General features: G+C 52.0%; 1 protein-coding gene across 1 annotated transcript in view; it reads right to left on the reverse strand.

Moving 5' to 3' along the window:
• The window catches only part of KCNQ4 (potassium voltage-gated channel subfamily Q member 4), a 62,745-nt gene that overhangs the window by 19,236 nt on the left and 15,594 nt on the right, over nt 1-27,915 (reverse strand). Inside the window, exons 2-8 of the mRNA XM_004371885.1 lie at nt 6,458-6,548; nt 5,677-5,803; nt 5,289-5,464; nt 4,120-4,245; nt 3,600-3,710; nt 3,312-3,407; nt 653-741 (exon numbers count right to left, since the gene is read on the reverse strand). Coding sequence (XP_004371942.1) covers nt 653-741; nt 3,312-3,407; nt 3,600-3,710; nt 4,120-4,245; nt 5,289-5,464; nt 5,677-5,794 — 716 coding nt within the window. The 5' untranslated portion in view covers nt 5,795-5,803; nt 6,458-6,548. The remainder of the gene's footprint in view (nt 1-652; nt 742-3,311; nt 3,408-3,599; nt 3,711-4,119; nt 4,246-5,288; nt 5,465-5,676; nt 5,804-6,457; nt 6,549-27,915) is intronic.

Below are 27,915 nucleotides of genomic sequence, written 5' to 3' on the forward strand. Positions count from 1 at the left end.
TTGATGCCCGCCTGCCTGTGGGACTGAGGCAGGCTCTGTGGTCTCATTCCTGCCCAAGGCCCTAGCCAGGCACCTGGCCACATGCACCTTGGTGATACTGTTAATAATCTCCTGCGCAGAGCCACCCCCCCATGCAGTTTTAGCCCAGCCTGGGCCAGCGGGGTGAGCCCACTTCTGGGCCCTGAGCCTGCTGCCTGGCACAGTAAAAGTGGATACATATTCACTCACGGGGCTGCTCGGTGGGCCCCTGCACCCAACTCTGGCACACACATTCTTGCCCATACCACACTTTCTCTGTCCAGCTGCAATACTCCAGGCTGGTAAAGGTTAACGTAGCCCCAACTCAAGACCAAGGGGAGATGAGCTGGCTGTGCTACTGTCTTGGGTAGCATCACCCATGGGTGAGCATGTGGACTTCCAGCACTCCAGGGCCTGGGACTCAGCCAGTGGGGAAGGGCTTCATCCTTTACCCTGTGTCTTGTGTCTACCCCCTTCCTTGGGCACACCAGGGCGGGAGAGAGGACACTCTAGGCTCTGAGTTACACTGGATTCGCAGAGCCAGACCCAGATGATCCTCCAAGTTCCGGGCACTTGTCCTCAAGGGGCATTACCGCCAGCCACCCACCCACTCCCATCCCCAAGCAGACCCTACCTGAAGGATGGGAGGATACTGTCATAATAGTACCAGGTAGCTGTCAGGTAGGCCCGGCTCCTATCGGTGGAGTACAGACGCCATGCAGCCTGGTGGGGTGAGGAGGGGGAGGGGGAGACAGCATCAGCGAGGCCTCTCAACCCCGTGCCCCTGAAAGAACCCAGTCCTTGGGTCAGTAGAGGGCACTCAAAGCCAGAGACCAGTTGCAATTCCATAGCCACCAGCAGGGCCAGCCGAAGAAACTGAGGCCTAGAAAAAAGTGACTTCCTCAGGGTGACGAGGCAAACCAGTGTCAGAGCCGGAGGCCCTAGAGCACTGGGATTAAGAGCTGGGGTATTGCTGTCAGGCGGATGTGGGTTTCCAATCTCAGCTCTGCCCCTTACCAGCATGAGCAAATCAAGTAAAGCTTCAGAGCCTCAGTCTCCTCATCTGTAAAATGGAGCTAATACTACTTACCTAACAGGGTGTTGTGAGGGTTAAACGGGCTAATGAATAACAAATGGCAAGCTCAGGGTCTGGCACATAGTAGTCACTTAATGTCAGGTTCCCCTGTTAAACACTCCTGCTATCTCCCTTATCACCGTCAATAGGCATCTATTGATTGTGTATTTGATGAATGTCTTTCTCTTCCCCTAGACTGTAAGCTCTGTCTTGGTCACCACTGTATCCTCAGTGCCAAGAACAGTACCCGGCAAATAGTAGGTGTTAGCGAATGTTTGACAAATGAATGTTGGCTGAGTGAATTATTATTACTAATAACAGCTCCATCCTATCTTTTCCAGCTGCCCTACACTGTCCAAGGGAGCACTGGGGGCTGAGAAGGGGAGGAAAGAGCATCACCTAGCAGCCCCTCTGCATCCACAGACATACAAGTCTTCCTCTGCAGCAGGAGGGATGAGGGCCAGACAGCAGGAGGACCCATCCTTCTCCCCACAGCCATGGTAAGGCCTGTCAGTTTGGTGGCCAGCGAGGGTGGGGAGCTGTGGAAGCTGCCAGAATAAAGCAGAACTGGGTCCTCACTGACCAGGGGCCCGCCCAGGACAGGAATATTTTTACCTCCTGCTTGCCTAGGCCCCTGGCTTGGGCTGGGGAGCAGCTGCAAAAGCTGTCTCATTAATTATGGGCACCACAATACCAGCTGTCTCTCGGCATGGACAGTGCCAGCTGCCTGCTCCTGCAATGCCCCTTGAAAGGCCAGCTCCCAGGGGACAGTGGCCATTGTGCCCTAGGGGATGTCCAGAAGGAAAAACTGGGCTGGTAGCTGGAGATAGTAGGGACAAGGAGGGGGGTTCCACCCTGGGGAGGGAAGATAAAGAGGGGTTGAGTCAGGCCTGGATTTGGGGGTCAGAGGGTTGGCATGATTGGGGTCAGGCAGAGGTGGGCTGTGACAGTGTTCCCTGAACCATTTCCTGCAGGGATTTCTCTTGCACACACCCCTGACTAAGAAGAAGCCAAGACCGAGACACAGAGTCACAAAAACTCAGCCCACACCCTGTCAGACCACCTCATCACATTGAGGGAAACTGAGACCACAGGCTCCTGGTCTCTCACCCACCTCTCTGGCTGCTCCTTCTGTCTCCTTGAGTTCAACCTCATTGGCTCAGCCATTAAAACTGGGGTTCCCAAAAGCCCAATTTGAGCCCTCTTCTCTTCTCCTCCCCGACGCCCCTCCCCAAAACCCAAAGCTCATTCATGCCCAGGGCTTCATTACCATCTACATGCAGTGACTCCCAACCTTCTCCGCCCAGCCCAGTCCTCTCCTCTCAGCTGCAGACCCGTACATCCAGCTGCCTCCTCAACATCGCCACTCAGGGTCTCAAAGCCCCCTCAGATGCCACATGCCCCAGCCAAACTCATATTCTTCATGCCTAAATCTGATCCCCATCCAATGAGTAGAACAAACAGCCATCCAGTTAGACAAGCCAGAAGTATCAGTCACACTGCCACCTTCCTCTCCCTTACTCCTCATGTCACTAATTTTACTATCTAAATATCCATGTCTTCTGCTGTTACCCCAAGCCACCCCAGCAGCCCCACCTCATCTAGACTGTTGCCAGAGCCTCCTTTCCTGGTTTTCCCCATCCACCTTGGTCACCCTCCAATCCATTCACCTCTTTTCAAAACACAAATCTGATCACGTCACCCACTCCCCTACTTCTTACCTGTCAGTGGTTTCCTATTGCTCTTAGAAAAAAGTGAAACTCCTCCCTATAGACCCCAGGTCTGGGTCCTGCCCACCTACCCAACCCCTTCTACTATACACTCCTAGAGCTTTGTTGCAGCCTCACTGGCTTCCTTAAAGTTCATCAAACATACATGCACCACAGGGCCTTCACACACGCTGTTCACTGCCTTGAATTGCTCTGGGCCATGTGGAATTGGGGCTGGAGATGAGCAATGAGATAGCCTTAGCTGGCCCTAAACTAGGTATTTAGTTCAGGAAAAGGTTTCTGACAATCTCCATCAGCATCCCAGCTGGGATGCCCCCGACTTGGTGTGTGACCCCAGAAAAATGACATCTCCTCTCTGAGCTTCAAAGTGGAGTCATGGTTATGAAGCTGGGACACATGGGCCAGTGCACAGAGCTAGGCATGCAGGGTTGGCCCACCAGTTTAAGTACACCGCCCTGCCCCCACAGGGCCTACTGGGCATCTTATACCTGGATGAGGTTGGCAGCTGGCATCCTCCGCTTCTCAAAATGCTTCTGCCGGTGCTGCTCCTGGACCTTCAAGGCAAATCCGGAGCCTAGGATGCCCTGGAGGGAAGGGCACGGTTGGCGGAATGCAGGGCAGCAAGAGGTTTCCAGGACACCCCTGTCCCTGCCCATCTGAGAGGCCAGGAGCTGTCCTGCCAATATGGGCCAGGGACTCAGCAGACCCCACCGCCGGGGCCCCTCCTAGAGGCTAGGCCGTCCTCAGGGGAGAGGAACAGAGAAAGGGGAACTCACCGCAGGCAGGGCGAAGAAGGAGATGCCCAGTAAGGCAAAGCCGGCAGCCAGGACCCTACCCAGCCACGTGTGCGGCGTCTTGTCACCATAGCCAATGGTCGTCAGAGTAATCTGAGGGCACAAATGGATTACCCACAGCTGTGGTCACAGGGGCCACCCACAGGAGCTTGTTCGGGGCACAGGCAAAGGGGTACAGGGGTCACCCACAGGGGTTGGTCACAAGGAGTTGTCACGGGGACTGGTTAGGGGCATAGGTAGATTCCCCCAGTGCTGGTTGGAGGAATGGGTATGGGTCACAAGAACTTGACATGAAGGGTTGGATGGGGGCACAAGCAGGTCCACTGGGGTATGCTGGGGGGCTAGCACGGGGTCATCCACAGGGGCCAGTCACAGGAGGCCCTATGCAGAGGACAGGGACAGGCCTGCTCAACCCTGAGCAGGGAGTCACAATGGGCAGGCTTCGGTAAGTTCCCCGGGAGGGTCTCGGGAGAAGGGCAGCCCTGCACAGACCCTCACGCACCGTGCCCCACCAGAGGGAGTCAGCGTAAGAGGAGAAGTCGGAGTTGGCGTCCTTCTCGGCCAGATAGACCAGGAAAGAGGCAAATATGAGCACCAGGAACCCGATGTACCAGGCGGTGATCAGCTCCTGCGGGGTGGGGGTTGGGGGACAACCGGTGAGACCACAGAGGGGCTGAGGGGAGGGGCGTGAGGAGGCCTGGGCGGGGCCCACCTGAGGGAGGAAGTAAAGAGTCCCAGGCCACAGGGGAGGTGGGAGGCTCCCAGAGTGCTCTCTGGGCATGTTCTGGGGTGGGGGTGGGGGTGGGGGTGGATAAAAGTCCGGTGGGGACTTTTCCAGGACTTCCCAGGCTGCAGCTTTGCTCCCCTTTCTTTTCAGATGTTCTCTTCAAGACGACCCTGCCCCGCCTTCTCAAAAAGGCCAACCAAAAAACCAAACCCATTGCCATCAGGTCGATTCCGACTCATAGGGACCCTAAAGGACAGAGTAGAACTGCCCCTAGGGTTTTCAAGGCTGTAAATCTTACGGAAGCAGACTGCCACATCTTTCTCCCGCGGAGAGGCTGGTGGGTTCCAACTGCTGACTCTTCGGTTGGCAGCCGAGAGCTTAATGACTGTGCCACCAGGAGTCCTCTCAAAAAGGCCAGGCCCCCACAAAACCCTAGGGCACACCTCCAGCCCTATCCTTGTTCCTAACCTCAGGCCTCGCACCCCAAGACCACACCTAGCCCTGCCTCCAGAACCCCACTTTCAGGTTGAGATCCTGGTCCCATATCTAGTCCAGCCCCAGCCCCACCCTCAGACCCATTTGGAGTGCGCTTAGACCCTCAACTGACAAGCTTCCAAGAGAGGCACTCAAGCCCCACCCCTTAGGCCCCGCCTTCTGGCCTGGTCCTGACTCACAAGCCCCGCCCAGGCCCCGCCCCGGTCTGGTCCCATACAAAACCTCTCTTGAGGTCCCACCTCCTGCCCTGGTGCTGGCTCCCTAGATTCCCCTTCCAGGCACCGCCAGGCCCTGTCCCCTGCCCAGCTTTGGCCCCCACCTTGCCCCGTCTGTTAGCCCCAGCCTCCAGCCCCACCCATAGATAGCCCCCTCTGACACTGCCCCCTGCCCTGTCCCTAGGCTTTCCCGACCCCGTCGGTCAGCGCCACGCAGGCCCCTCCGAGCCTCACCTTGCTGTGCGCGTAGACCACCGAGCCAAGCAGCTTCCAGGTGCCGCCACGGCGGTCCATGCGCACCATGCGCAGGATCTGCAGGAAGCGCATGCTGCGCAACGCAGACGTGGCAAAGATGTTGCCCTGGGTGCCCGCGGCGATGACGGCCACCGAGGCCACGAACACGATAAAGTCTACAAGGGTGGGGATGGCGAGGTCACGGACAGCGCCAGGGAGCCAACCCCCCCACCCCTCCCAGCGTCCGGACCTGGGGTCGGGGATTCCTGGGGGGAGTGAGAGCATCCGTTGAGTCGGTCAGCAACCAGGGTAGGGTTCAGGAATGGGGTCAATGTCGACTCTGAGGCTTGGGGTCAGGGGTCAGGCGCGGGCGGGTGTCCCTTATTACCGATGATACAGAAGGGTTTTCTGGCAAAGCGGAAGCGGCCCTGCCATCCTCGGTAACGGCAGCAGCATCCAGCGGACCAGACACGGATGATGTACTCAAGACCAAACACCACGATCATCACAAACTCCTGTGGGACCAGAGGCCTGAGTTCTGGTTCCCACTCTCAGGGACAGGAGCGCAGGACATAGCACCAACCCAACCTGGAATCCCTGGGTTTGGGGGTCCAGGACTGCCTCAGACCACCTCTCTTCAGACCATCTGGATAGACCTGGGGAGGATTCCGAAAGGGCAACCGGCCCCTTCCATGTCCTCCAAGGAGACTGAAAGCGCAAGTCTGCCCTCCCCTTCATAACTCCTGTGAGTTGCCTGGATTTTTCTGTTCCTCATCCCCCCTCCCCGTCCCAGCCATCCTAGACTCTAACTCTGACTAGGTGACACAAGAAGTGGCTGTCTGTCAGCCATTCCCCTCCGAAGTTCTTCTGCTTAGACAAAAAACAGAACAAAACCCACCAGGGGTAGAGGTTGCAATTTTTGTCCTGAGAAGGGAAAGGGCTGACTCATCTGTTTTCCTCTGGGCCCATCATAAGCCTCACCTAGAGGCAGGAGATCCCCCAACACCTGCTCTAAGGTTGGGGATGAAGCCCCAAGAGAGGCAGCCAGCAGCTCAAGGCACAAAAACAGCAAGGCACAGTCTGAACCACGGTATGGTTCTCCACCTTCAGCCCTCAGCCTAGAGATGGGACCTCACAGTCTCCCTCAGGCCTGGGCTTCCAACACTCACCAAGATGAGGAGACACTCATTGGCAAGTTCCTGGTGCTCCTGGATGGTGGACAGCACGGACAGCACCAGGCAGCTGAAGACCAGCAAAAATCTGCAATTGCAGCATGAAGGAGAGAGTTAGACTGCTGGATGGACAGGACAGCTGAGGAACCTCTGGCAGGGCCTGCAGAGTGAGGGGGAGGAGGGAAACAGCCCTCAGGCTGGCTGTTCAGGCTGTACCTAGGCGGAAAATTTTTTGGAAAACAGAATCAAATCAGAGTTCCCTGGAGTCTAGAAACCGAGGGGAGAAGCCTCTAAGCCCCAGGCTGCCGAGCTCACAAACCTTCCAAAACCAAACTCGTTGCTATCAAGTAGATTCCAACTCATAGCAACCCTATAGGACAGAACAGAACTGCCCCGCAGGGTTTACAAAGCGGTAATCTTTATGGAAGCAGACTGCACGTCTTTCTCCTGCAGAGCGCCGGTGGGCTCAAACTGCCAATCTTTCTGTTAGCAGCTGAGTGCTTAACCACGATGCCACAAGGACTCCTTCACAAACACCTTTAAAAAATTTTAAAACCCACTGCCAGCAAGTTGATTCCGACTCATAGCAACCCTACAGGACAGAGTAGAACTGCCCTGTAGGATTTCCAACGAGCAGCTGGTGGATTTGAACTGCCAACCTTTTGGTTAGCAGCCATAGCTCTTAACCACTGGCCCATAAATTGTCCCTTGGTGCAGGCTGCAGTTCAGAGAGGTAGTCACTCGGCTGTACGCATCAGGTCTGTCTGGGCTGGCAATAGGAACAGACTAGCTCAGGGTCTCAAAGTCAGGAAACTCCTCAGGCTCAGGGTGTCCTGAGAGAAGTCAGCAGGGACCAGGGAAGGTCAGTGGCTGGGGGGTGGGCCCCCTTCCCCCACGAACTCCTCAGTGGACTTGAGTAAGTTGGGCTCAACTGCAGAATGGGGACAATTGCTCCTGCCTTCCTGGGCTCGTATGGAATTAAATAATAAGACAGCTATGAAAAGAAAGATCAGGGAGGACTGGCAGGGAGGGATGGAGGCAGATGGGGAGAGGGTGTAGGGAGGGGAATCGGGCACAGTGGAGCTGGACCATACAAAAAAAACCCTTTGCTGTTGAGTCGATTCCGACTCCTAGAGACTCTATAGGACAGAGTAGAACTGCCCCATAGAGTTTCCAAGGAGCGCCTGGTGGATTCAAACTGCCGATCTTTTGGTTAGCAGCTGTAGCACTTAACCACTATGCTACCAGGGTTTCTGGAGCTGGACCATAGAGGCCTGAAATTCCCTGGATGGTGGTGGGCCAGAACCAGATGTTTAGAAAAAGAAGAAACTTTAGAACCTAAGTAGTCCAACGCTTCCCTCATCCCCAATCGCACACATGAAGAAACCGAAGCCCTGAGAGGGAAAGGGATTCACCAGGTTCACCCAGAGTGTCCAGAACAGAGCTGAGATTAGAGCCAGGATTCCCAGGTTCCCAGTGGGTGGGAAGAGGGGAAAGGGAGGGAGGAGAGAAGCTGTGGCCTTGAAAAGTATGTGAGTATGTCATATGTGAGGGAGGGCAGGATCCGAGGGCACGGGGTGCTGATGCAGCAAGACGGAACGAGACTGGACTCCAAGGAGCACGCCTCTTTGGGATGGGCATGTGTCTGCACCCCCACGTGCCTGGAAGGGCCCCTGAGGGAATGGCTTCTCTGGAAAAAACTCCCTGAGGACTGACCCACCAGCCTTCCCCAAATGTTTCCAAGGTCTGTTCGCCACTGCACCCTTGCTGACGCTGTGCATTCTGCCTAAAACTCCCTCCTTCACTGTCTGACCTGCTGAGATCCTACTCACCCTTCACCCAGACCCAAACACTAGCTCCTCAGGGGAGCCCCCACCATTTGCCCTTCTTTGGAGCTCCCCCCTCCCAATGCTTGCCTTCCTTTCACGTGGCCCGAGTCACTTTCTTCATGGCTTTGTTTGTGCCCTTGTGTTATGGTGGCAGGAGCATGGGCTCAGGGTCAGAGAGACCTGGGTTCGAATCCCAGCTCTGCTTCTGTGCGGCTTTAGGAAAGTCACCTAACTTCTCTGAGCCAGTCTCCGCATCTGTGAAATGGGGTGCTGCTGGGAGAAAAAGCATGTAAAGGGCATGGCTCTGGCCTGGCCCACTTAGACCTCCCTGGAGGTGGCTCCTGGCCTTCTTGGAGGACAGGATCTGGGGCTACGAACCTGCAAATGTCCTTGTGTTGAGGAGGTGGCTATTATAGATTGAATTGTGTCCCCCCAAGTATGCGCTAGAATCCTAACCCCTGTACCTGTGGATGTAATCCCATCTAGGAATAGGGTTTTCCTTGGTATGTTAATGAGGCCATATCAATATAAAACCTGACTTATAGCAAGAATCATAGTGACCCTATAGAACACAGAAGAACTGCCCCATAGAATATCCAAGGCTGTAAATCTTTATGGAAGCAGACTGCCACATCTTTCTTCCACAGAGTGGCTTGTGGATTCTAACCACTGACCTTTTGATTAGCAGCCAAGCACTTTAACCACTGCTCTACCAGGGCTCCTTCCTGTATCAGTATAGGGTATGTCTTAAACCTAATCACTTTTGAGATATAAAAAGAGCAGATTAGGCACAGAAGCAAGCCAGCACAGGAGGAAGACAGACACTATCTGAAGATGATGGAGGCAGACGAGTCCACAGCACAGAACTACAAGGATTGCCGCTATTAGAAGCTGAAATAGACAAGAAAGGGCTTCTCCCTACAGCCAGTGCCCCGAATTCAGACTTCTAGATCCTGAATTGTGAGAAAATAAAGTTCTTTTCTTTAAAGCCACCCATTGGTGGTATTTCTGTCATAGCAGCACTAACAAACTAAGACGGTGGCTTTGGAGGAATGAGTGAGGAGGAGGCCCCCTTGGCCAGTTCCAGCCAGGAACTGAGTCAGTGAAGGCATAGGGAGGGAAAGGAAGAGAGTACCAGCTCTGAGTGTTCAATAATTAGCCACAGCAAACACGGTGGCCACATCACCGGGGACAGGGACTGCAGCTGACACAGGGTTCCGGGCCAGAAGGGCTTCCCTGAGTTTATCTCATCCAACCCCTCCTCTGTGAATAGCTGCAGCCAAATCTTTATGCACCTTATCCCTGGGCCCCTTGACAGAAACCGTTCAGTCCTGTTTCTCAGCTGATCTTTAGAGACCTCACGACCTCAAGTAGAAGTGGGCCACCCCAGGAACTTCTTACTGGGTGTTTTAAGAATTTTCTATTCTAAACACTTTTCTTTCCATGTCAACAGTTACACAGCTATAAAATTTCCACTTCACAATAGGTTAAGTGAAGAAAGCAGATTACAATACCTTAAGGACAATGTGATTCCCATTTTTAAAATATAAATGCTTTTTATACACGTACCAGATGAGTGAGCAAGGCTTATCTCTGAGTGATGACATTAATAGTGATTTGGCTTTTGTTTCGCCTTTGGCTTATTTGTGTTTCCTAATATAGGTGTATATATATATGTATATATATGCGTGTGTGTATATATATATATAAATCCATTGTCATTGAGTTGATTCCGACTCATAGCGACCCTATAAGACCAAGTAGAACTGCCTCATAGGGTTTCCAAGGAGCAGCTGGTGGATTTGAACCATCGACCTTTTGGTTAGCAGCCATAGCTCTTAATTACTGTGCTATATATACATACATATATATACATATATATATATGTACATATATATACATATACACACACATATATATATATATATATATATTTAAGGAGTCCTGGTGGCACACTTGTTAAGTGCTTAGCTGCTAACCAAAAGGTCCTTGGCCGTTTGAACCCACCAGCAGCTCCATGGAAGAAAAGACCGGGAGATCTGCTCCCATAAAGTTTTTGGTCTAGGAAACCCTATGGGGCAGTTCTACTCTGTCATATAAGGTTGCTATGAGTTGGAATCGATTTGACAGCACAACAACAACAATATTTTTTAGAATAAATATGAGTTGCTTGGGTAATAACAAATGCCTAAAAGCTTGCTGAAGGTGAAGAGGACTTGCAGCACTTACTTCTGAAGATCAAAGACCCCAGCCTTCAGTATGGATTACATTCCAACATAAAGAAAACAAAAATCCTCACAACTGGACCAATAAGCAACATCATGATAAACGGAGAAAAGATTGAAGCTGTCAAGGATTTCATTTTACTTGGATCCACAATCAACATCCACAGAAGCAGCAGTCAAGAAATCAAACGATGGATTACATTGGGCAAATCTGCTGCAAAAGACCTCTTTAAAGTATTAAAAAGCAAAGAAGTCACTTTGAGGACTAAGGTGCCCCTGACCCAAGCCATGGTGTTTTCAATTGCCTCATATGCATGCAAAACCTGGACAATGAATAAGGAAGACTGAAGAACTGATGCCTTTGAATTATGGTGTTGGAGAAGAATACTGAATATACAGTGGAATTCCAGAAGGACAGACAAATCTGTCTTGGAAGAAATACAGCCAGAATGCTCCTTGGAAGCAAGGATGGCAAGACTTTGTCTCACATACTTTGGACATGTTATCAGGAGGGACTAGTCCCTGGAGAATGACATCATGCTTGGTAAAGTACAGGGTCAGAGAAAAAGAGGAAAACCCTTAACAAGATGGATTGACACAGTGGCTGCAAAAATGGGCTCAAACATAGCAATGATTGTGAGGATGGCACAGGACCAGGCAGTGTTTTGTTCTGTTGTACACAGCGTCGCTATGAGTCAGAACCGACTTGATGGCACTAACAAGAACAGCAAAAGTTTGAAAATACATTTCCCTAAAAATACAAAAGGGGGGGGCATCCCCTATGCCACCTTGCTACAATAAAGAAACAGTTGCCATCAAGTCGATTCCTACTCGTAGTGACCCCATGTGTGTCAGCATAGAACTCTGCTCCACAGGGTTTTCAATGGCTGATTTTTCAGAAGTAGATCTACAGACGTTTCTTTTGAGTCACCTCTGGGTGGACTTGAACCTCCAACCTTTCAGTCAGCAGCCTAGTATGTTAAACTTTTGCACCACTCAGGGACTCCCTTGCCATCGAGCAAGTATGAGGGTAGGGCGGCTTCTTCCTTGAGTTCAGTTCTTGTGTCCAACTGCCTACTCAACATCTCTTTCTAGATGTCTAGTGGCCTTTCAAACTAAACGCATTCAAAAACAAACTCTTGATTTAACCTCAAATCTTGCTCCTCTCTAGTCCTCCCCATCTCAGTAATAGCACCATCATTCACACAGCAGCTCAGGCCGAATGTCTAAGACCTACCCTTGATTCTTCCTTTCCATCGCTCTCCAAGTCCTGTCCTTTAGGAAATCCTTCGGCTCTACCTTCAGAGAATATCTCTAGACAGACCACATCTCATCACCCTGGCTAAGCCACCACATATCTGCCCTAACTGATCTCTCCGTTTCCACTCTTCTCTAACTCACCCTCTTCAAAGCAGCCACAGCGATCTCCCTAAAATGCAAAGCCGGAAACCATCACTCTCCTCAAAACTCTCCACTGACTTCCTATCACACTTAGAGAGCCAAAGTCAAACTCCTCAGTATGTCCAGCAAGGCCCTGTGGAATCTGGTCCCCACCCCCCCTTGAACTTGATCTCCTCTACTCTGCGCAGTGTCCAGGGCCTTCCAGCCATTCTGGCCTCCTTACCATTTCTGGAATGCACCAAATGCTTCTGGCTCTGCACTTGCTTTGCTGTTTCCTCTGCCTGTTGCTCCCTTACTCATACACTTCTGTGTTCAAAAGTCATTTCCTTGGAGAGGACTCTCCCATCCATCCACTCACTGAAATAATGGCCCATCCCCATTGTCTCTCCCCTTCCTTACCCTGTTTTACTTTTTTTTTTTCTCATAACACTGTTGAAAGACTGAGTAAATGAATAGTAGGAATTCACACTAAACAAGCAAACGTCAAAACACCATGTCACCCAAGTCCCCAGTCTGTACCCACTGAGGAGGCGTCCAGAACTCTAAGGGCATCCATTCTGATCCCTTGGGCTCCCCAGCATCCTTCTGGAGAAGGGAAGAGAAGGCAGGCCTCTAACCGTGACCAGCTCCATTTGGCCTTCACTGCTTAAAATATCACTGAGATTCACCTCCCCCAGCCTTTATCCACTGGCTAGGCAGTTTCTTCACCCCAGATTCTCAATACATTTGAACGGATATACTTGGTCTGATAGAGAACATCCTGTGTTCCTTACACCTGAGTAATTATCTCTGCGTTCCAGATAAGGAAATGGGGCCCAGGGAGGGACAAACTTGCTCAAGAGCACACAATAAATTAATGGCAGTGCTGGGGCTGGAACCCTGGCTCAGGCTGACCCTCAAGCTGCTTTGGCCTTCCTGAGAGGCCTTCACTCAGAGACCCATTCTTGGGACAGCGGAAGGGAGATCAACACTTGGAGCTTAAGGATGGAGGAGACGGAGAAGAAGCCTCTGAGCTGGGATCTGGCTGGGTCTGCCATAAGCAGGGTGTGACTTCAGTCATCCAACAAATAAGAACTCTCTAGGAAGCTGGACAATTAATAAGGAAGACTGAAGAAGAACTGATGTCTTTGAATTATGGTGTTGGCAAAGAATACTGCATATATCGTGGACTGCCAGAAGAACAAAACAAATCTTGTCTTGGAAGAAGTACAGCCAGAATGCTCCTTAGAAGCGAGGATGGCAAGACTTCGTCTCACTTACTTTGGACACATTATCAAGAGGGACCAATCCCTGGAGAAGGACATCATGCTTGGTAAGTAGAGGGTCAGTGAAAAAGAGGAAGATCCTCAGTGAGATGGATTGACACAGTGGCTGCAACAATGGGCTCAAACATAACAACTATTGTGAGGATGGCGCAGGACTGGACAATGTTTCGTTCTGTTGTATATAGGGTTGCTATGAGTGGGAACCAACTTGACAGCACCTAACAACAGCAGGAGTGTCTCTGGCCCCCTCTGGAGCCTCAGTTTCTCCACCTATACATGTATAGATGGTACACAGGAGCTGGCTAGCCTTTTGTTAGTTGCTGTCAAGTCGGTTCCAACTCATGGCGGCCTTGTGTGTAACAGAAGGAAATGTTGCCCAGTTCTGTGTCATCCTCGTGATCGTTGGTATGTTTGAGCCCATTGTTGTGGCTATTTGTCAGTCCATCTCACTGAGGGTTTTCCTGTCTTTGATGACCCTCTGCTTTACCACACATGATGTCCTTTTCTAGCGATTGGTCTTTCCTGAAGGCGTGTCCAAAGTAAGAATGTCAAAGTCTCACCATTGTCGATTCTAAGGATCATTCTGGTTGCATTTCCTCTAAAACTGATTTGTTCATTCTTCTGGCAGTCCATGGTATATTCGATATTCTTCAACAACACCACAGTTCCAATGAATCAATTCTTCTGTCTTCATTTTTCATTGTCCAGCTTTCACATGCATATGAGTCAATTGAAAAGACTACGGCTTCGGTCAAGAGCACCTTAGGCCTGTTGTTGCTGTTGTTGTGTGCCATCGAGTCATTTTCAACTCATAACAACCTCATGTGACAAAGTAGAACTTTCCCATAAGGTTTTCTTCGCTGTAATCTTTGGAAGCAGACTGCCAAGTGTCTTAGTCATCCAGTGCTGCTGTTAACAGAGATATCACAAGTGGATGGCTTTAACAAAGAGAAATTTATTCTCTCACAGTCTAGTAGGCTACAAGTCTAAATTCAGGGCATTGGCTCCAGGGAAAGGCCTTCTTTCTCTGTTGGCTCCAGAGGAAGGTACTGGTCATCAGTCTTCCCTTGGTCTGGGAGCATCTCAGCACAGGAACCTCAGGTCCAAAGGACATGCTCTGCTCCTGGTGCTGCTTTCTTGGTGGTATGAGGTCTCTATGTGTCTCTGGTTGCTTCTCTCTTTTATATCTCAAAAGAGATTGGCTTAAAACTCTATCTAACCTTGTAGACCTCATCAGTATAACTGCCGCTAATCCATCTTATTACATCATAGTGATAGAGTTTACAACACGTAAGGAAATCACATCAGATTACAAAATGGTACACAATCATACAACACTGGGAATCATGACCCAGCCAAGTTGACAGATATTTTGGGGGCACACAATTCAATCCATGGCAACAAGTTTTTTCTCCTGCAGAGCCACTGGGTAGATTCAAACCACCAACCTTTTGGTTAGCAGTCAAGTGCTTAACTGTTTGTGCCACCAAGGCTCTTTACCTTAGGCACCCTACAATTTCCCCAGCTGAGAGGCCAGGCCACTTTCTGAAGCATCTTTGCCCATTGTGTTTGCCTGCAATTTGGGGCTTTGTTTCCCTTTGCCAAGCCCAGAAGGCAGAGCAAGTGACCATCTGGGACAGGTGGGTGCTAGCTGGCTGGCTCTTCCTGGCTGGGGCTCATCATGAGGCTTATCACACCTTTCTTTCCTCTCCACCCCCACATCCATTCAGTGACAAGACCTGCTCATTCAGGAGGGCAGCAAGGAGATTAGGGGTGAGGGAAGAGGAGAGGAAAAGGGGAATGGTTTGCTTAGATCCCTGGTTCTCAAACCATAAGGGCATCAGATTCACCTGGAGGGCTTATTAAAATACTGATTTCTGGGCCTCACTTCCAGAGTGTCTGATTCAATGGGTATGAGGTGGAGCCTGAGAATCTGCATTTCTACAAAGTTCCCAGGTGATACTGATGCTGCTGGTCTGGGGACCACCCTTGGAGAATCACTGGCTTAGCTGACTGGAAGGGTTGTGACTGACTCAATTAATAACCACTCCAGGGCTTCTTAAAAAACTGCAGTCATTCCCTCCTCCTCAACTCCAATTGCCCTCGAGTTGATTTCAACTCACAGTCACTCCATGAGTGTCAGAGTAGAACTGTGCTCCTTAGGGATGTCAATGGCTGTGATCTTTCAGAAGGCCTTTCTTCCGAGGTGACTCTGGATGGACTTGAACCACCAACCTTTTGGTTAGCAGCCAAGAGTGTTAACCTTTTTCACCACCCAGGGCCTCCTCCCCGCCACCTGTTGCTGTTGTTGTTAGTTGCTGTCCAGTTGATTCTGACTCATGGCGACCCCATGTGTGCAGAGTAGAACTACAGCATAGGGGTTTTCAATGGCTGTGACCTTGCCATTGAAAGTAGATTGCCAGGCCTGTTCAAAGGCTGAACTGCCAACCTTTCAGCTAGTAGCTGAGTGCTTAGCCATTTACGCCACCCAGGATCTCCTCTCCCCCACCTACACCTCCTCAAATCATGGCCCAGAAGCAGCCACAGGGCATGGGAGGGGGAAGCTCTGATGGAGGCAGGTCTTCTGCCACCACCAGCTTCAGCCCTGACTGGCTGTGTGACCTTATGTAATAATCATAACTGCTCCTGCTGGCCTAGGGCTTCCTATTGGCCAGGCACTGTGCCAAGTCCTCTACTTGCATATTCTTAGTCACTTCTCACAACTCCAGGAGGGTGGTATCATAATCCCCCCAGGTTTACTGAGTCTGAGAAAAGTAGACCATGATGGCTGCACAACTCTGTGAAGATACTAAAAACCACTGACTTGTACACTTTAAAAAGGAGGATTTTATGGTATGTGATTTATATCCCAATAACATTATTCTAAACAACAACCAAAAAAGACAGAAAGAAAGATATACTAATTCGTCCAAAGTCACATAGTTAACAAATGGCAGAGCTAAGACCTGAACCCAAGTTCACTGGGACCACCAGGCCATACCACCTCTCTGGGCCTCAGTTATCCTGTCCATAACATGAAAGGAGGGGACAACTCAGTGATGGTTAAGGTCCCTTCAGCTTTGTGACTCTCCAGCAGTGGGGTAGAAGGCAGAGAGTTGGCCATCAGCCTCCTTCTAGATTCTCTGAGGATGTCCCTGAAAGGACGGAGCTGGGAGGCTGGTGAGATGGGGATATGACCAGGGGTGGATCGCACAGCAGAAAAGAGGTTGTCATCTAACCTCTCTGAGTCACATTCAGTTAAGAAACATTAATTGACATCTACACTCAGCCAGGTTCATTATAAAGTCAGAAATGAATAATCCAGGTTCCCAAGAAATTAGACAAATACAACACAGTGGTGAGTTGATAGACAAAGTGATGGCAGTGTGCTCCAGCAGATTTAGGAGGAGCCCCAAGTAGGCTTCAGCATAGCCAGGAAGAGGGGTCAGGGAAGACTTCTTGGGGGAAGTGAGACCTGAGTGGGCCAGGACAGGGTGGGGTGCCCCAGGCAGAGGAAGCAGGATGTGCAAGCGACAGAGGTGTGGGAACCCAAGGGCAGCCTAGCATGGCCAGCAGCTCTGAATGGTGGGGGCCTAGAGTGAAGGGAATAGTGGAGAAATCAGAGAAAGCTAAATCCAGGGTCCTTGAGTGGTATCTCAGGCATTTTGAATTTTATCTTAAAGGCAATGGGGAGACATTGAAGAGTTTTAAGAGAGGGAATCACACAGTCTCATCTGCGTCTTAGGATCTTCACTGGGGGCAATGTGGAGCATGGATTAAAGGAGGTGACTTATCAGGAAAACCAGTTAGAAGGCTCCACAATAATTCAGATGAGTGACAATAGTGGTCTAGACCGGGGTGGTGGCAGTGGAGAATGTAGGGAAGAGGATAGATTGGAGAGAGTCTTAGGAAGTAAGACTTCTGGCGATTAATTGGAAATGGAGACAGTAAGGGGGAAATGACTCCTACATTTCTGGTTTGGGCGCCAGACAGATGAAGGTGTCATGAGTGAACTGAGATGGGAGACCCCGTTGGAGGAGCAGATATGTTGGTGATGTGTTCCGTTTTGGACATGTTGAGATGGGAAGGACTGTGGGACATCAGGCAAACACACAGTTGGGTATAAAGAGAGAGAGTTGGGCCAGAAATGTAGATTTGAGGGGCATCAGGATAGAGGTGGTGATGGAGGTCATGGGAGTAGCTGAGACGGTCCAGAGAGCATGTGGCAAATTTAGAAGAGGACCCAGATGGAACCCCAGAGGTGCAGAAGGAGGAAAGGCCCTCCACACAGACTGGGAAGGAGCAGCCAGAAACATGGAAGGGAAACCAGAAGAGAGAGGTGTCAGAGAGGCCAAGTGAAGAAAGTGTTTCAAGAAGGAGGGGGTGGACAACAGTGTCAAATGCTGCCAAGAGGTCGAGTGAGTTAAGGCTTGAAAATATCCACTGGATTTGGTGACAAGCTGGTCACTGGGTACCTTGGCAAGGGCAGTTTCAGAGGGTGGGGAGGGTCAGAGCAGGCCCAGATGGAGTGAGAAAGGGCAGTGAGGAAGTAAAGACAGTGATGTAGATAAACTATAAACAAGTGGCTGCAGACAGTAGAGGCAGAGATTGGTAGCTGGAGAAGTATACGGAGCACAGAGAAAGAATTTTTTTTTTTTTTTTAAGATAAGAGAGACTTGAGTGTATTTGTAGCCAGAGTGGAAGGAGCCAGGGAGAAGTTGAAGATGTGGGGGGGGGGGGGTGATCAATGGAATGAGCTCCCCAGGGAGGCTGGGAGGCTGGGATCCAGAGCGGGGGGGCGAGGGTGCTGGTGTTGAGCAGGAAGGGCCCCTCCAGCTTCCATGGTGACAGGCAGGAAGGAGGAGAGATGTAGGAGGGAGGGAAGCAAGTCCAGAGCTCCCAAGGGGCTTCTACTTCCTCAGAGAAGAGCAGGCAAGGTCCACTTCTCAGAGCTGGGCAGCAGGGTAGGGTGGAGGGGCCTCAGGAGGTGAAGAACGTCTGAATCAGCTGCTGTGGAGGGTGGGAGAGGGAGCTGACCAGGCCTTGAAGAAGGGTCTGAAGGGAGCACAGGGTCATTATTCCCAACAGTGAGGACAGGTGAAAAGAGGAGCTTGGGACATCACAGGTGCTCAACCTATGCATGTTTTTTGTTTTGTTTTTTTCAGGTTTTTTTTTTTTAATTGTGGTGAAAACATATACAACAAAACCTTCACCAATTCAACAATTTCCGCATGTACAACCGAGTGACACTGACTACATTGTTCATGTTGTACAACCCTTGTTGCTCTCCTTTTCCAAATTGCTCTGCTACCATTAACATAAACTCAATGCCCCCTAAGCAAAAACTCCCCCTTTCCTCCTCCCTCTGCATCTATATGTTTTTGTTTGGTTTGATTTTAAGGCTTGATGATCCTGAGGGAAGAAGTAGCCTGTGTGGGACTTGGGGACCCCCCGTTCCAGGCCAAAGTAAGTGCAGATCCAGGCCCTGCCCCTTCCTCTTCATCCTCCTTCCTACCCCCTCTCTCTCCAGTGCCGCCCTGCCAGTGTCTGGGCCCTGCCTGGCCACCAGCTAGCTCCCTGGTTTCTGCATCTGGCCTGAGGAATGTGTGTCCTCTTCCCCATTCCCAGACCAGGGCCCCAAAGGCAGGGCTCTGTCTTCCCTCAGTGGGGGGACCCTAGGGCCAGTCTGTTCTCATTCAGCAAGGTTCCTAGAGGGCAGAGGCCATGACTCCCACCACCTTCCAGCTGATGGGGCTTCTCAAACCCCAAACCAGAGTAGATGCTAAAGAAGGGACTTCAGCTAACTGGAGAGGCACTTCCTTACAGGAAGGAGCAGTGTGGCCTGGCGGGCCCCCAGACTCTTCACAGGAGAGTAGGCACTTACTTTCTCTTGCAGGGGGGTAGAGGGGCGGCAGTAAGCCAGGCCTCAGAGTGAGGCCTTTCCAAGAATCCTCAGGGGCTGGGAGAAGTTTCCCCTGATCCAGCGATTCTAAATATGGCAAAGGGAGCAAGAGCATGTGACCCAGAGCCCCTGCTTTTCCTGCTGTTCTGGGCCAGAGGCCTGTGCTGGGGCTCAGGGCTGAGGATGGGGATGGGGCTGAGGTCTCAATGGAGCCTCAGTTTCCCTGTCTGTAACATGAAGGTGGGGAACAAGTCAATGGGGAGAAAGGAGAGGGTTAGCCATCAGCTCAGTTCCAGATTCTCTGAGAATGTCCCTGGAAGGATGAAAGCTGCTAGAATGCACGCAAACTATAAAAAAAAAGCCCCCTTCGGGAGGACCAATCAGAAAAAGGCATCCCACCCCCACCCCCTCGCCCAGCCCAACAAATTACAAAAAGTTGACCCCTCTCAATGGACCAATTAGAAACAGGCCTGACTTACTGGGGTGGACTCATTCCTGCCAGGGTTCCAGGAGCTGGGCACAGGCTGGATTTCAACGCCATTTACGTCCCTCAGCCCGGCCCATTTGTAGGTCCCAGACTACAAAGATTTGGGGCAGCTCTAGGAAAGGCCCTGTCAGACCCCTCAAGCCCTAGAAGGGGCAACCCTATGTGGTACCACACAGCCCCATGCCCCTCTTTTGGTGGCTGCTGATTCATCTACGGCTGGAGACTGACCTAAGAAGGATTCACCTGCAGGTTGGGCTGAGCTTCTCTCAGTAATGAAACTAAGAATCAAACCATGGCGGAAAGTTGGCAGAGGCGCAAAGAGAAGCAGAGAGGAGACTATGCTACCCCAGAATCTCACCTCTCATCTCTAGTCCATGAAGCCCAGATGTGCTTCGTGCCTCAAAGCCTCTAAAAAATTCCTCTCTTTCCCTACAATAAGTGTCCTCCACCTCCACATTCCAATTTTTCTTGGGTTAGGTTGAATGATCTTGGCCCCATTAAGATATGGAAGGTGGGTATCTTCTGGCCGAGGTGTTTGATGAGTCATAGCCTCATCCTCTTCCACCTGGACTAGTCCCAAATTCTCCTACTTGTTCCCTCTGCCATGCCAGCCAGACTACCTGGTGCACCAGGTAAGTGGGCTGAGCAACATGTCAGCATGAGCCAAGAGTGTGGGCAAGGAAGAAGCAGGAGCCATCCATCTGTCCAGGGCTAGCCAGGCAGCGCTGCCTTCTCAAATAAGCAGGGAGCCCTGGATCCTCCCAAGCAGGAGTCCATCGAAGTGAAACGGAACTGAGGAGTGGAAATATAGGAAGTCAGGGCTTTAGAATCTTAACCAAGATGGCTGACTAGAAACCTGTTCCCTGGTTCTATCTGAGCAGCAGCTCCATGTAGATCCAGATTGGCTCAGTTTTACATGCTGGATTTGGCGTAAGATTTCATTTGAACAAAGGGGTTTGCTGCTTTTTAAAAAAGTGAAATCCACCGGCTTGCAAGCTCAGGCCCAAGCTCCTCAGCCTGGTGTGCAAGGAAGGTCCTTATTCATTCCACCATTTCCACTGCGTGCCCAATCTGGCACTTGATTCTCTGTCATCATAGCTCTGTTCCCACCAACAGCAAGCAGGACTTTTTGTTCCCTTCCCCACCTTTGTTCATACTGTGTCTGCCCCTCCTCCAACCCTGTCTGGGCTAGGTGGGAGCCTACCATGCTCCCTTACTCCCTATCCCCATCTCTATGGTCACCTCCTTCATGGCATTTATCTCAACCTGTGAAAACCCCCACAGACCGAGAGCTGTTTGAGGGTAGAGGTCCTGACTTTTTCACCCTGAATCCCCTGTACCTGACTCAGAACGAGTGCTTGGTAAGTTTCCTGAGAGAGGACAACCTCAGCTCTGGACCTCTGACTGGTACCACGTCAGTCTGCAAACGCCCTGTTGGCCCCTCCTGGCTCCACACTCAACCCTACCCAAAGCAGGGGGATTATGAGGGAACCAGGGAGGGCAGCAGCTCGGGGAAGCACAAAGCCCAGAGCCACAGAGTATTCACTCACTCAGTCATTCGTTTGTTAAGTAAATATTTACTGAGTGCTCACCATGGGCCAGGCATAAAGGCACACAATGCCCCTGACTTCATGGAACTTACGTTTTAGTGGGGGAGACGGATCATAAACAAGGAATGATTCAAAATGTCAGATGATAACAGAGAAAAATTAAGTGGGGAAAGGGTCAAGGAACACTGGTGTGGGAGTGGGGGGCTATTACGTAGAGGGTAGTCAGGGAAGGCAACTTTGAAAAGGTGACATTTGAGAGGAGATGTGAAGGGAAAGAGGAGGTGAGCTACGCAGATATCAGGAGGAATAGCGTTCTGGGCAGAGGGAAAAGCAAATGCAAAAGATCTGAGCCAGAATGGTGCCTCTCATGTTCCAGAACCTTCAAGAAGGATGAAGTCCAGAGGGCAGTGAGCAAGTGGGAGAGGGTAGGAGGTAAGGACAGAGAGGCAGTGGAGGTGAGGAGCCGATCATCAACTGGCCGTCGTGAAGATTTTGGCTTTTACTAAAGTGAAATGGTAGTTTGGAGCAGGAAGTAACATGAGGTGACTTCTGTTTTGAAAAGAGCACACTGGTTTTTGAGTGGAGAACAGACCAATGTGGGGGGGAGGGGCAGGGGGTAGTGATGTTTGCCCCTCCGTGAGTTGGGAGGCTAACGGTATAATCCAAGCAAGAGATGATGGTGGCTCATACCAGGGGAAATGGAGGAAGTAAGATACTGGCTATGTTTTGGCGCTGGAAGATCTCTTAGAGATCAACTGATAGTCTCATTTACAGATGGGGAAACTGAGTTCCAGAAAGGGGCATAGCCTACCTGTGATCATACAGTAGATGGGGGCAGAGCTGGGCCTAGCACCCATATTTCCCAGTTCCTAAGGTAATGTTCTTTTGCTTTCCCTTCTGTAGAAGGACCCAGGCTCCTGCTCCCAAACCCCCACCTCAAAAACTCCCTCATCCTGGTGCCAAGCTGGTGCCTGCACTTGATCTTCCTGCTGTGTGACAGTGGCACTGGGTCAGAACATTGTCCAGCTCCCCAGCTCCTTGAGACAGGCACGGGTCAGGGTCACCTCTAAGGAGCCTTCTGTCCTCTGAATCAGCAGAACCCGTGCAAAGGGCGAAGGGGGGGTTGGGAAGGAAGATTCCAATACACGGGAAAGAGATTAGTCCTTGCCACTTCGTTCTCAGTATTCCCAGAGCAGGTAGGGCACCAACAAGAGCTGACAGGGTGGAACTGGAGCTGGGCGGAGGGGCAGGGCCCCCTAGGGAGCACAGGCCCCAAGACTGAGCCCAGCTTGGGAGTTCTGTGGACTTAGCCACTGAGAACCCACCCAGTGGGAGGTTTGGGGAGCAGGATGGAGGAGGGGGATTGCAATGCCTCTGCTACTAATAAGTAAAGCAGTATTCAAACTCACAGGCCACACCTGGGGCAGCTGGTTATAGCTGCCCTGAGAGCCTTGTTCCCCATGGGAACCCCAAACCCAGGACCAGACAGACTGAATTCAGGTCCAGCAAGACTGATTCCAATGGGCCCTGACACCTGGGAAAGGTTTGCTGTGTGACCTTGGGCCAGAGGTTCAACTTCTCTATTCTACAGCTAATGCGGAAGGGTGATTGGGAGAGTCTTAGGCTGGAAGCTGGGAGCATATCTGCAGATACTCTCCTCAGTTTCCTCTGCGTTTAAAGAAGATGCTGTCCAGCCTGGAGTTTGGGCTGATCCAGAATCATCTCAAAGACAGGAGTGTGCTTGGTGACTGGGAGACGGGTCAGGTTTGGGGGCAGCAAAGCGGAGCCATAGGGGTGTGGACAGAGCTAGGAACCTGGGACAGGTTCTCCATCCTGGCTCTGCCACCAGTCAGCTGAAGAACTGGGAAGCCGTCTCTGTGCCTCAGTTTACCTTTCAACAAGAGAAAGGGGGTTGAGTGATGGTCTCCAAAGGCCCTTTTTTTGTTCATCCATCTGGGACTGGTGATTTCAGCTTCCAGAATGGGAAGTGAGGCCCTAGGCAGCTCTGGAGACTGCCAATCCTGAACGTTCTGGGGTGTCTGGAGGAGGGTCTTTAACATCTCATTTACATGGTGCTTATTTGCATGGACAGTCTAGAGGAACCTCCTTCTACCCCCAACCTCCAACCCCATAATTGAATAAAGATAGCAAGGAGTCAGGACAGACGAAACAGAACTTCCTATATAGCTCAGTGAACAAACGGCCCTGGAGGTCTGGGAAAGGAGGCAAATTTCAGCTGTGATCCTGTTGCCCCTCCTCCCTCTTCTCTTCCAACTGAGGAAGACAGCTACATGTGTCAGAGCCAAAGGAATGTCGTTTGAGCTCTATTTTGTTTCTGCCTGGCTGAGAGATTTTCAGCAAGTGAACTGGCCCTCTCTGGGACTCAGTTTCTTCGTCTGTCTATGGGGCCAATGATCCCTGGCCCGGCAGTCTGGAGGCAGGGGGCTGGCCCGGATGACCCTCGCGCTGGTGGGTTGCAGAAGGGCTTGGGTTCACCTCGGGACAGAGAAGCGTCTACATCAGGCGGGGCTCCTCGCGAGGGGGTAGGGCTCCTGGGGGGGGTGCCTCTGGGGGACTCCTCCCTCGACATGGCCCTCCGCCCCCCTGTCCTGCAGGCCACCTTATCCTTTTGGCAGAGGCGCCGCAGTTACGAGCTCTGGGGTCCTGGGAGCCCGAGGGCCGTCTCGGCGTGGGGAGGACCATAACTGGAGGATGACGGGCACGACTGGGGGCGGGGCTCCGGGCCAACGCCGGGAGGGGCGGAGCTTCGCCGACTCAGGGCTCTGCGCGCATGAGGGGCGGGCCCCCTGTGGCTCGGGTTACCTCCCCGCGGCCTCCCCCGCCCGGCCGGCTTCTTTTTCCGTTTCCAAATTAACAATTGAAAACGCGGCGGCCTGAAAGGCGAGCAGCGGGCCAAGCGGAAAGTGTGAAGGTGCCGCCGCGTCCGCGAGGCCGGGGGCGGAGAGGGGGAAGCGACACCCCGACAGCCCGGGGCTCATCCACCCATCAACTTGGGGTGCGGGGACTAAGCGCCCCTGGACCCAGGGGTGCCAAGGCCCCTGAGTCGGGCTCTGCCCTGATTCGGCCCTGGTACCGCCCTGGCCAGAGTATCGGGACCCAGTGCCCAGGCTCGGGGCAGTGCCAGCCCCCGAGGAGACTGGAGAGGGGGGGTGTTAGGACTGGGTTACCACTCTTGAGGCCGAGTGCCCAGGAGGGGCAGATGCTAGGCAGCACCCTCCTAGCACCGTCCTCAAGGGCTCCCAGAGTAGGTTTATATATAATTTCAACCAAATCACTTGAGACTCAGTTTCCTCATCTGAAAAATGGGCAGGGAAGACACACTGACCACACAGAGCTGCTGGTCAGGAATAAATTGAGAAGATGCATGAGGCTGGCCTACAGTGAACACAATAGATAGCAGTTGTTATTATCTTGTGTTAATAATATTAGTAATATTGAGTTCTTGGCACTCCTCTGCCTCCCACCACAGCAAAAGGGGCTGTCCACCAGTGGGGAATACTGGAGCTGACAGAGGTGTTCCCCCGCCCCCCCTCCTCTTCACAGCCTTCCCAAAGCCCCACTTGACAGATAAAGAAACTGAGGCCAGGAAGGTCCCTGTAAGGGGCTCAAAGTCACAAGTGAGTGAGAAAAACTAGGGCCTGACCCCAGGACTGGGCTCTTCCTACAGAGAGAAGGGTGGTCCCTGGGGACAGGGCCCTGGGCATTGATTCTGTCCCTCTATCTGTGTCCAGTGCAGACCTGGTGGCACAGTGGTTAAGAGCTTGGCTGCTAACCAAAAGCTCGGCAGTTTGAGTCCACAGCCGCTCCTTGGAAACTCTATGGGGCAGTTCTACTCTATCTTATAGAGTCGTTATGAGTTGGAATCAACTCAGTGGCAGCGGGTTTTTTGTTTGTTTTATCTGTGTCCAGAGTGGTGGGTGTTGATATGAGGGCAGCTGGAACAAATAAGTGGGTAATAGGGAGAGTCCCTGTTTCCAGGGATCAGGCAGGTATGGACACAGGAATAAGGAGCCCGAGGGTGAAATCAGGGATAGATACATTTTCTAATGTGCACTTCCCCATGATGTAAGCTCCAGAGATGCAGGAGCTTGCATTGTGCACCACTGTTTTCCTGACACCCAGAATGAGCTTGGTGCATTGCAGATTCTCAATAAATATGTGTCGAGTGAATAAATGAATGAATAAACAGGTCCCCTGAGTTGAGGAATGCCTCTTATACAACCATGGCCTCCCACCTGGTCACCTGTGTGAAGTGAGGGGGGTTTAGAGTGAGTTGCCTCTCCCCCTTGCCTGGGGCTTCAGGGCGATGGAATGGCAGGGGAAAAGGAGACAGAACAGACAGAGAAGGAGGAGGAGATGGGAGAAATGGTCCCAGAGGCAGAATTAAGATCACTTCTCTCTTCCTAGAGTCCCACTTCCCACTCCTGTCCAGTCTAGGAGTCAGCCCCACTCCCCTCCCTCCCACGAGTCTCTTTACTGACCACTACACCTCCAACCCTCTCCCACCCCCACCCCCACCCTGGTCCATTCACCTTTCAGCCTGAGAGTGCCCCTCCCCCACTGACAGCCCTTACTGTTTACAATCTAAAACCCAAGCTTCTCAGCCTGGCGCTTGAGGCTGTACACACACCCTAACTTTGCCTACACTTCACTCTCCCCATGCTTTGTACATTCCCACCTTAATGATATTGTGCTGTCTTCTCAGGTTTGCTCCAGCCCCTGGTTGGGATTCTAGGCCCTCTCTAGGTACCAGCCAAGGCCCCCTTGCCTCTCTGCCCTTAACAGAGCCTCTGTGCTCTGTGCAATACCACCTTGTTGTTGTGTACTATCGAGTCAATGCCGACCCACAGCGACCGCGTATGACAGAGTAGAACTGCCCCATAGTGTTTCCTAGGCTGTAATCTTTATGGGAGCAGATCACCAGGTCTTTTCTCCCACAGAGCCACTGGGTGGGTTTAAACCATCGACCTTTGGGTTAGCTGCGAAGCACTTAACCATTGGGCTACCAACGCTCCTTGCAACACCACCTTACTGGGATGTATTGCTCAAGGGCAGGGCCAGGTTTGCTTCCTCCACATGGCCCAGGCTGGCCCAGATAGATGCTCAGACACTATCTGCAGAGTGAACAGGAAGACACGGGTCTGCTAGGGCCTTGGGCATCAGTTAGTCTAGGAATTTTCACACTGTCTCGTGAAGCTGGAGGGTTCTTGGGTTAGGGTGTCTTGGGGTTGCTGCACAGGGGCGGGTGGGTAAAGGAAGAACCAAGTACAAGCTCACCCCTAACACTGGCAGGGCTGGTGCAAGAGTATAAATGAAGACCCACCTACCATAAATCTAACTATTTAAAAGTTTAAATCAAGCTAAAATGCTATTAAATAAAACAGGTTCAATCCTCCTACCTTGACATATAAATACCTTCATAAGAATCTGGAAGGCCAGGTTTGAATTTAAAATCTTGGACTCTTTGGAGTTCCATGCTGGAATCTGCAGGGAGGGTACAGCCAGCCCCTGCTACCCTCCGGTCCCCAGCCCACAGTGTGGCCCCTTCTCTTCCCACACTGGGCCCCACCCCTCACCAGGAGGGGCCTTGTGCACACTCCTGCGGGGGCCCCAGCCTGCTCCCAGGCGCCATCTGCACTGGCGGCAAACAGCCACCCTTAGGCTCCAGGCACTTGCATACCAGAAGCTGCGACAGCCCACGGGAGGATGACGGGGGAACAGGCCTGGCAGGCCCTGGAAGCAGGCACTGGTTTGGGCCAGGGAGTTCCAGGGTTACCTGGAATGTGTTCTAGAACAAGGGGGCAGGGTGCAGACTCCAGGTTGGCATGCCAGGCCATACGGGCCGAGTGGGCAAGATCCTGGGCCTCCATCCTCAACTCCACCCAGACCAACCCTACCTTCATCTGTTTTATATAGTGCACTTCTGTGTGAAACTTCATTTAAAGAACCAGATCTACTGCTTGAAACAGCATGAAAAATCCAGGGCTCAATTTCAGGTCTCCCGCCTCCACCCAGGCCTTCGCCTTGGCCTCCATGAGCTGCCCAAGACCCAAGTTCCTCCAACGAGACAGGCCACTGGGAGGTGGTGAGTGCCCTGGCCCTAGTGGGCTGTGTGCAGGTCTGCTGCTAGGGCCTCCTGCCTTGACAGGGAGCTGGACCCTCGACTCGGGCAGCTCAGGAGAGGCCAGGCCAAGCCAGAGAAGGAGAGGGAGTCCTGGTATAAATAACCGCGGGGGACCGGGATATTTGGGCCCGTCTCCCAGGGTGATGGCTGTGTTTACCGCCCAGCAAGGAGGGGCATGGCCCACACATTTGCCTCCCTGACTTGTAGCCAAATTTCTCCAGGAAGAGGTGGCCCAGGATTAGCCCCAAACACTTTCCCTCTGCACCTCCATCAAATCCTCCCCCTAGCTCTGCGCCAGCACGGGCCCTAAGCCTCCCTGACACTGCTCTCATCCTTCAGCCCAGAATGCTGCATGGCACTGTACCCCCATCACCCCCAAATGACCTAGCACTTGCCCCAAGTCCCCACTCTGCTCAAATAGTGCGAGGGTGGGGAGCTCAAGCAGGGCAGGGGAAGGCCCCAAGCAGAGGAGCTGGGTTGGTAGCAGGGATCTGAGCTGGGGCTGCTGGGCACGGGGCAGGAACAAACCTTTCCTGCAGCCCTGGCCAAGACAGAGGGAGGGATGCAGCCCCGGATTAGGGGAGTACAAACCCCTCTCCCCAGTCCAGTGCCCACCTTATGCCTATCATGTGAAGGGTATTAGACGGCCAG

The sequence above is a fragment of the Trichechus manatus genome, unplaced genomic scaffold (assembly GCF_000243295.1).
Source record: "Trichechus manatus latirostris isolate Lorelei unplaced genomic scaffold, TriManLat1.0 scaffold00015, whole genome shotgun sequence".
NCBI lineage: Eukaryota > Metazoa > Chordata > Mammalia > Sirenia > Trichechidae > Trichechus > Trichechus manatus.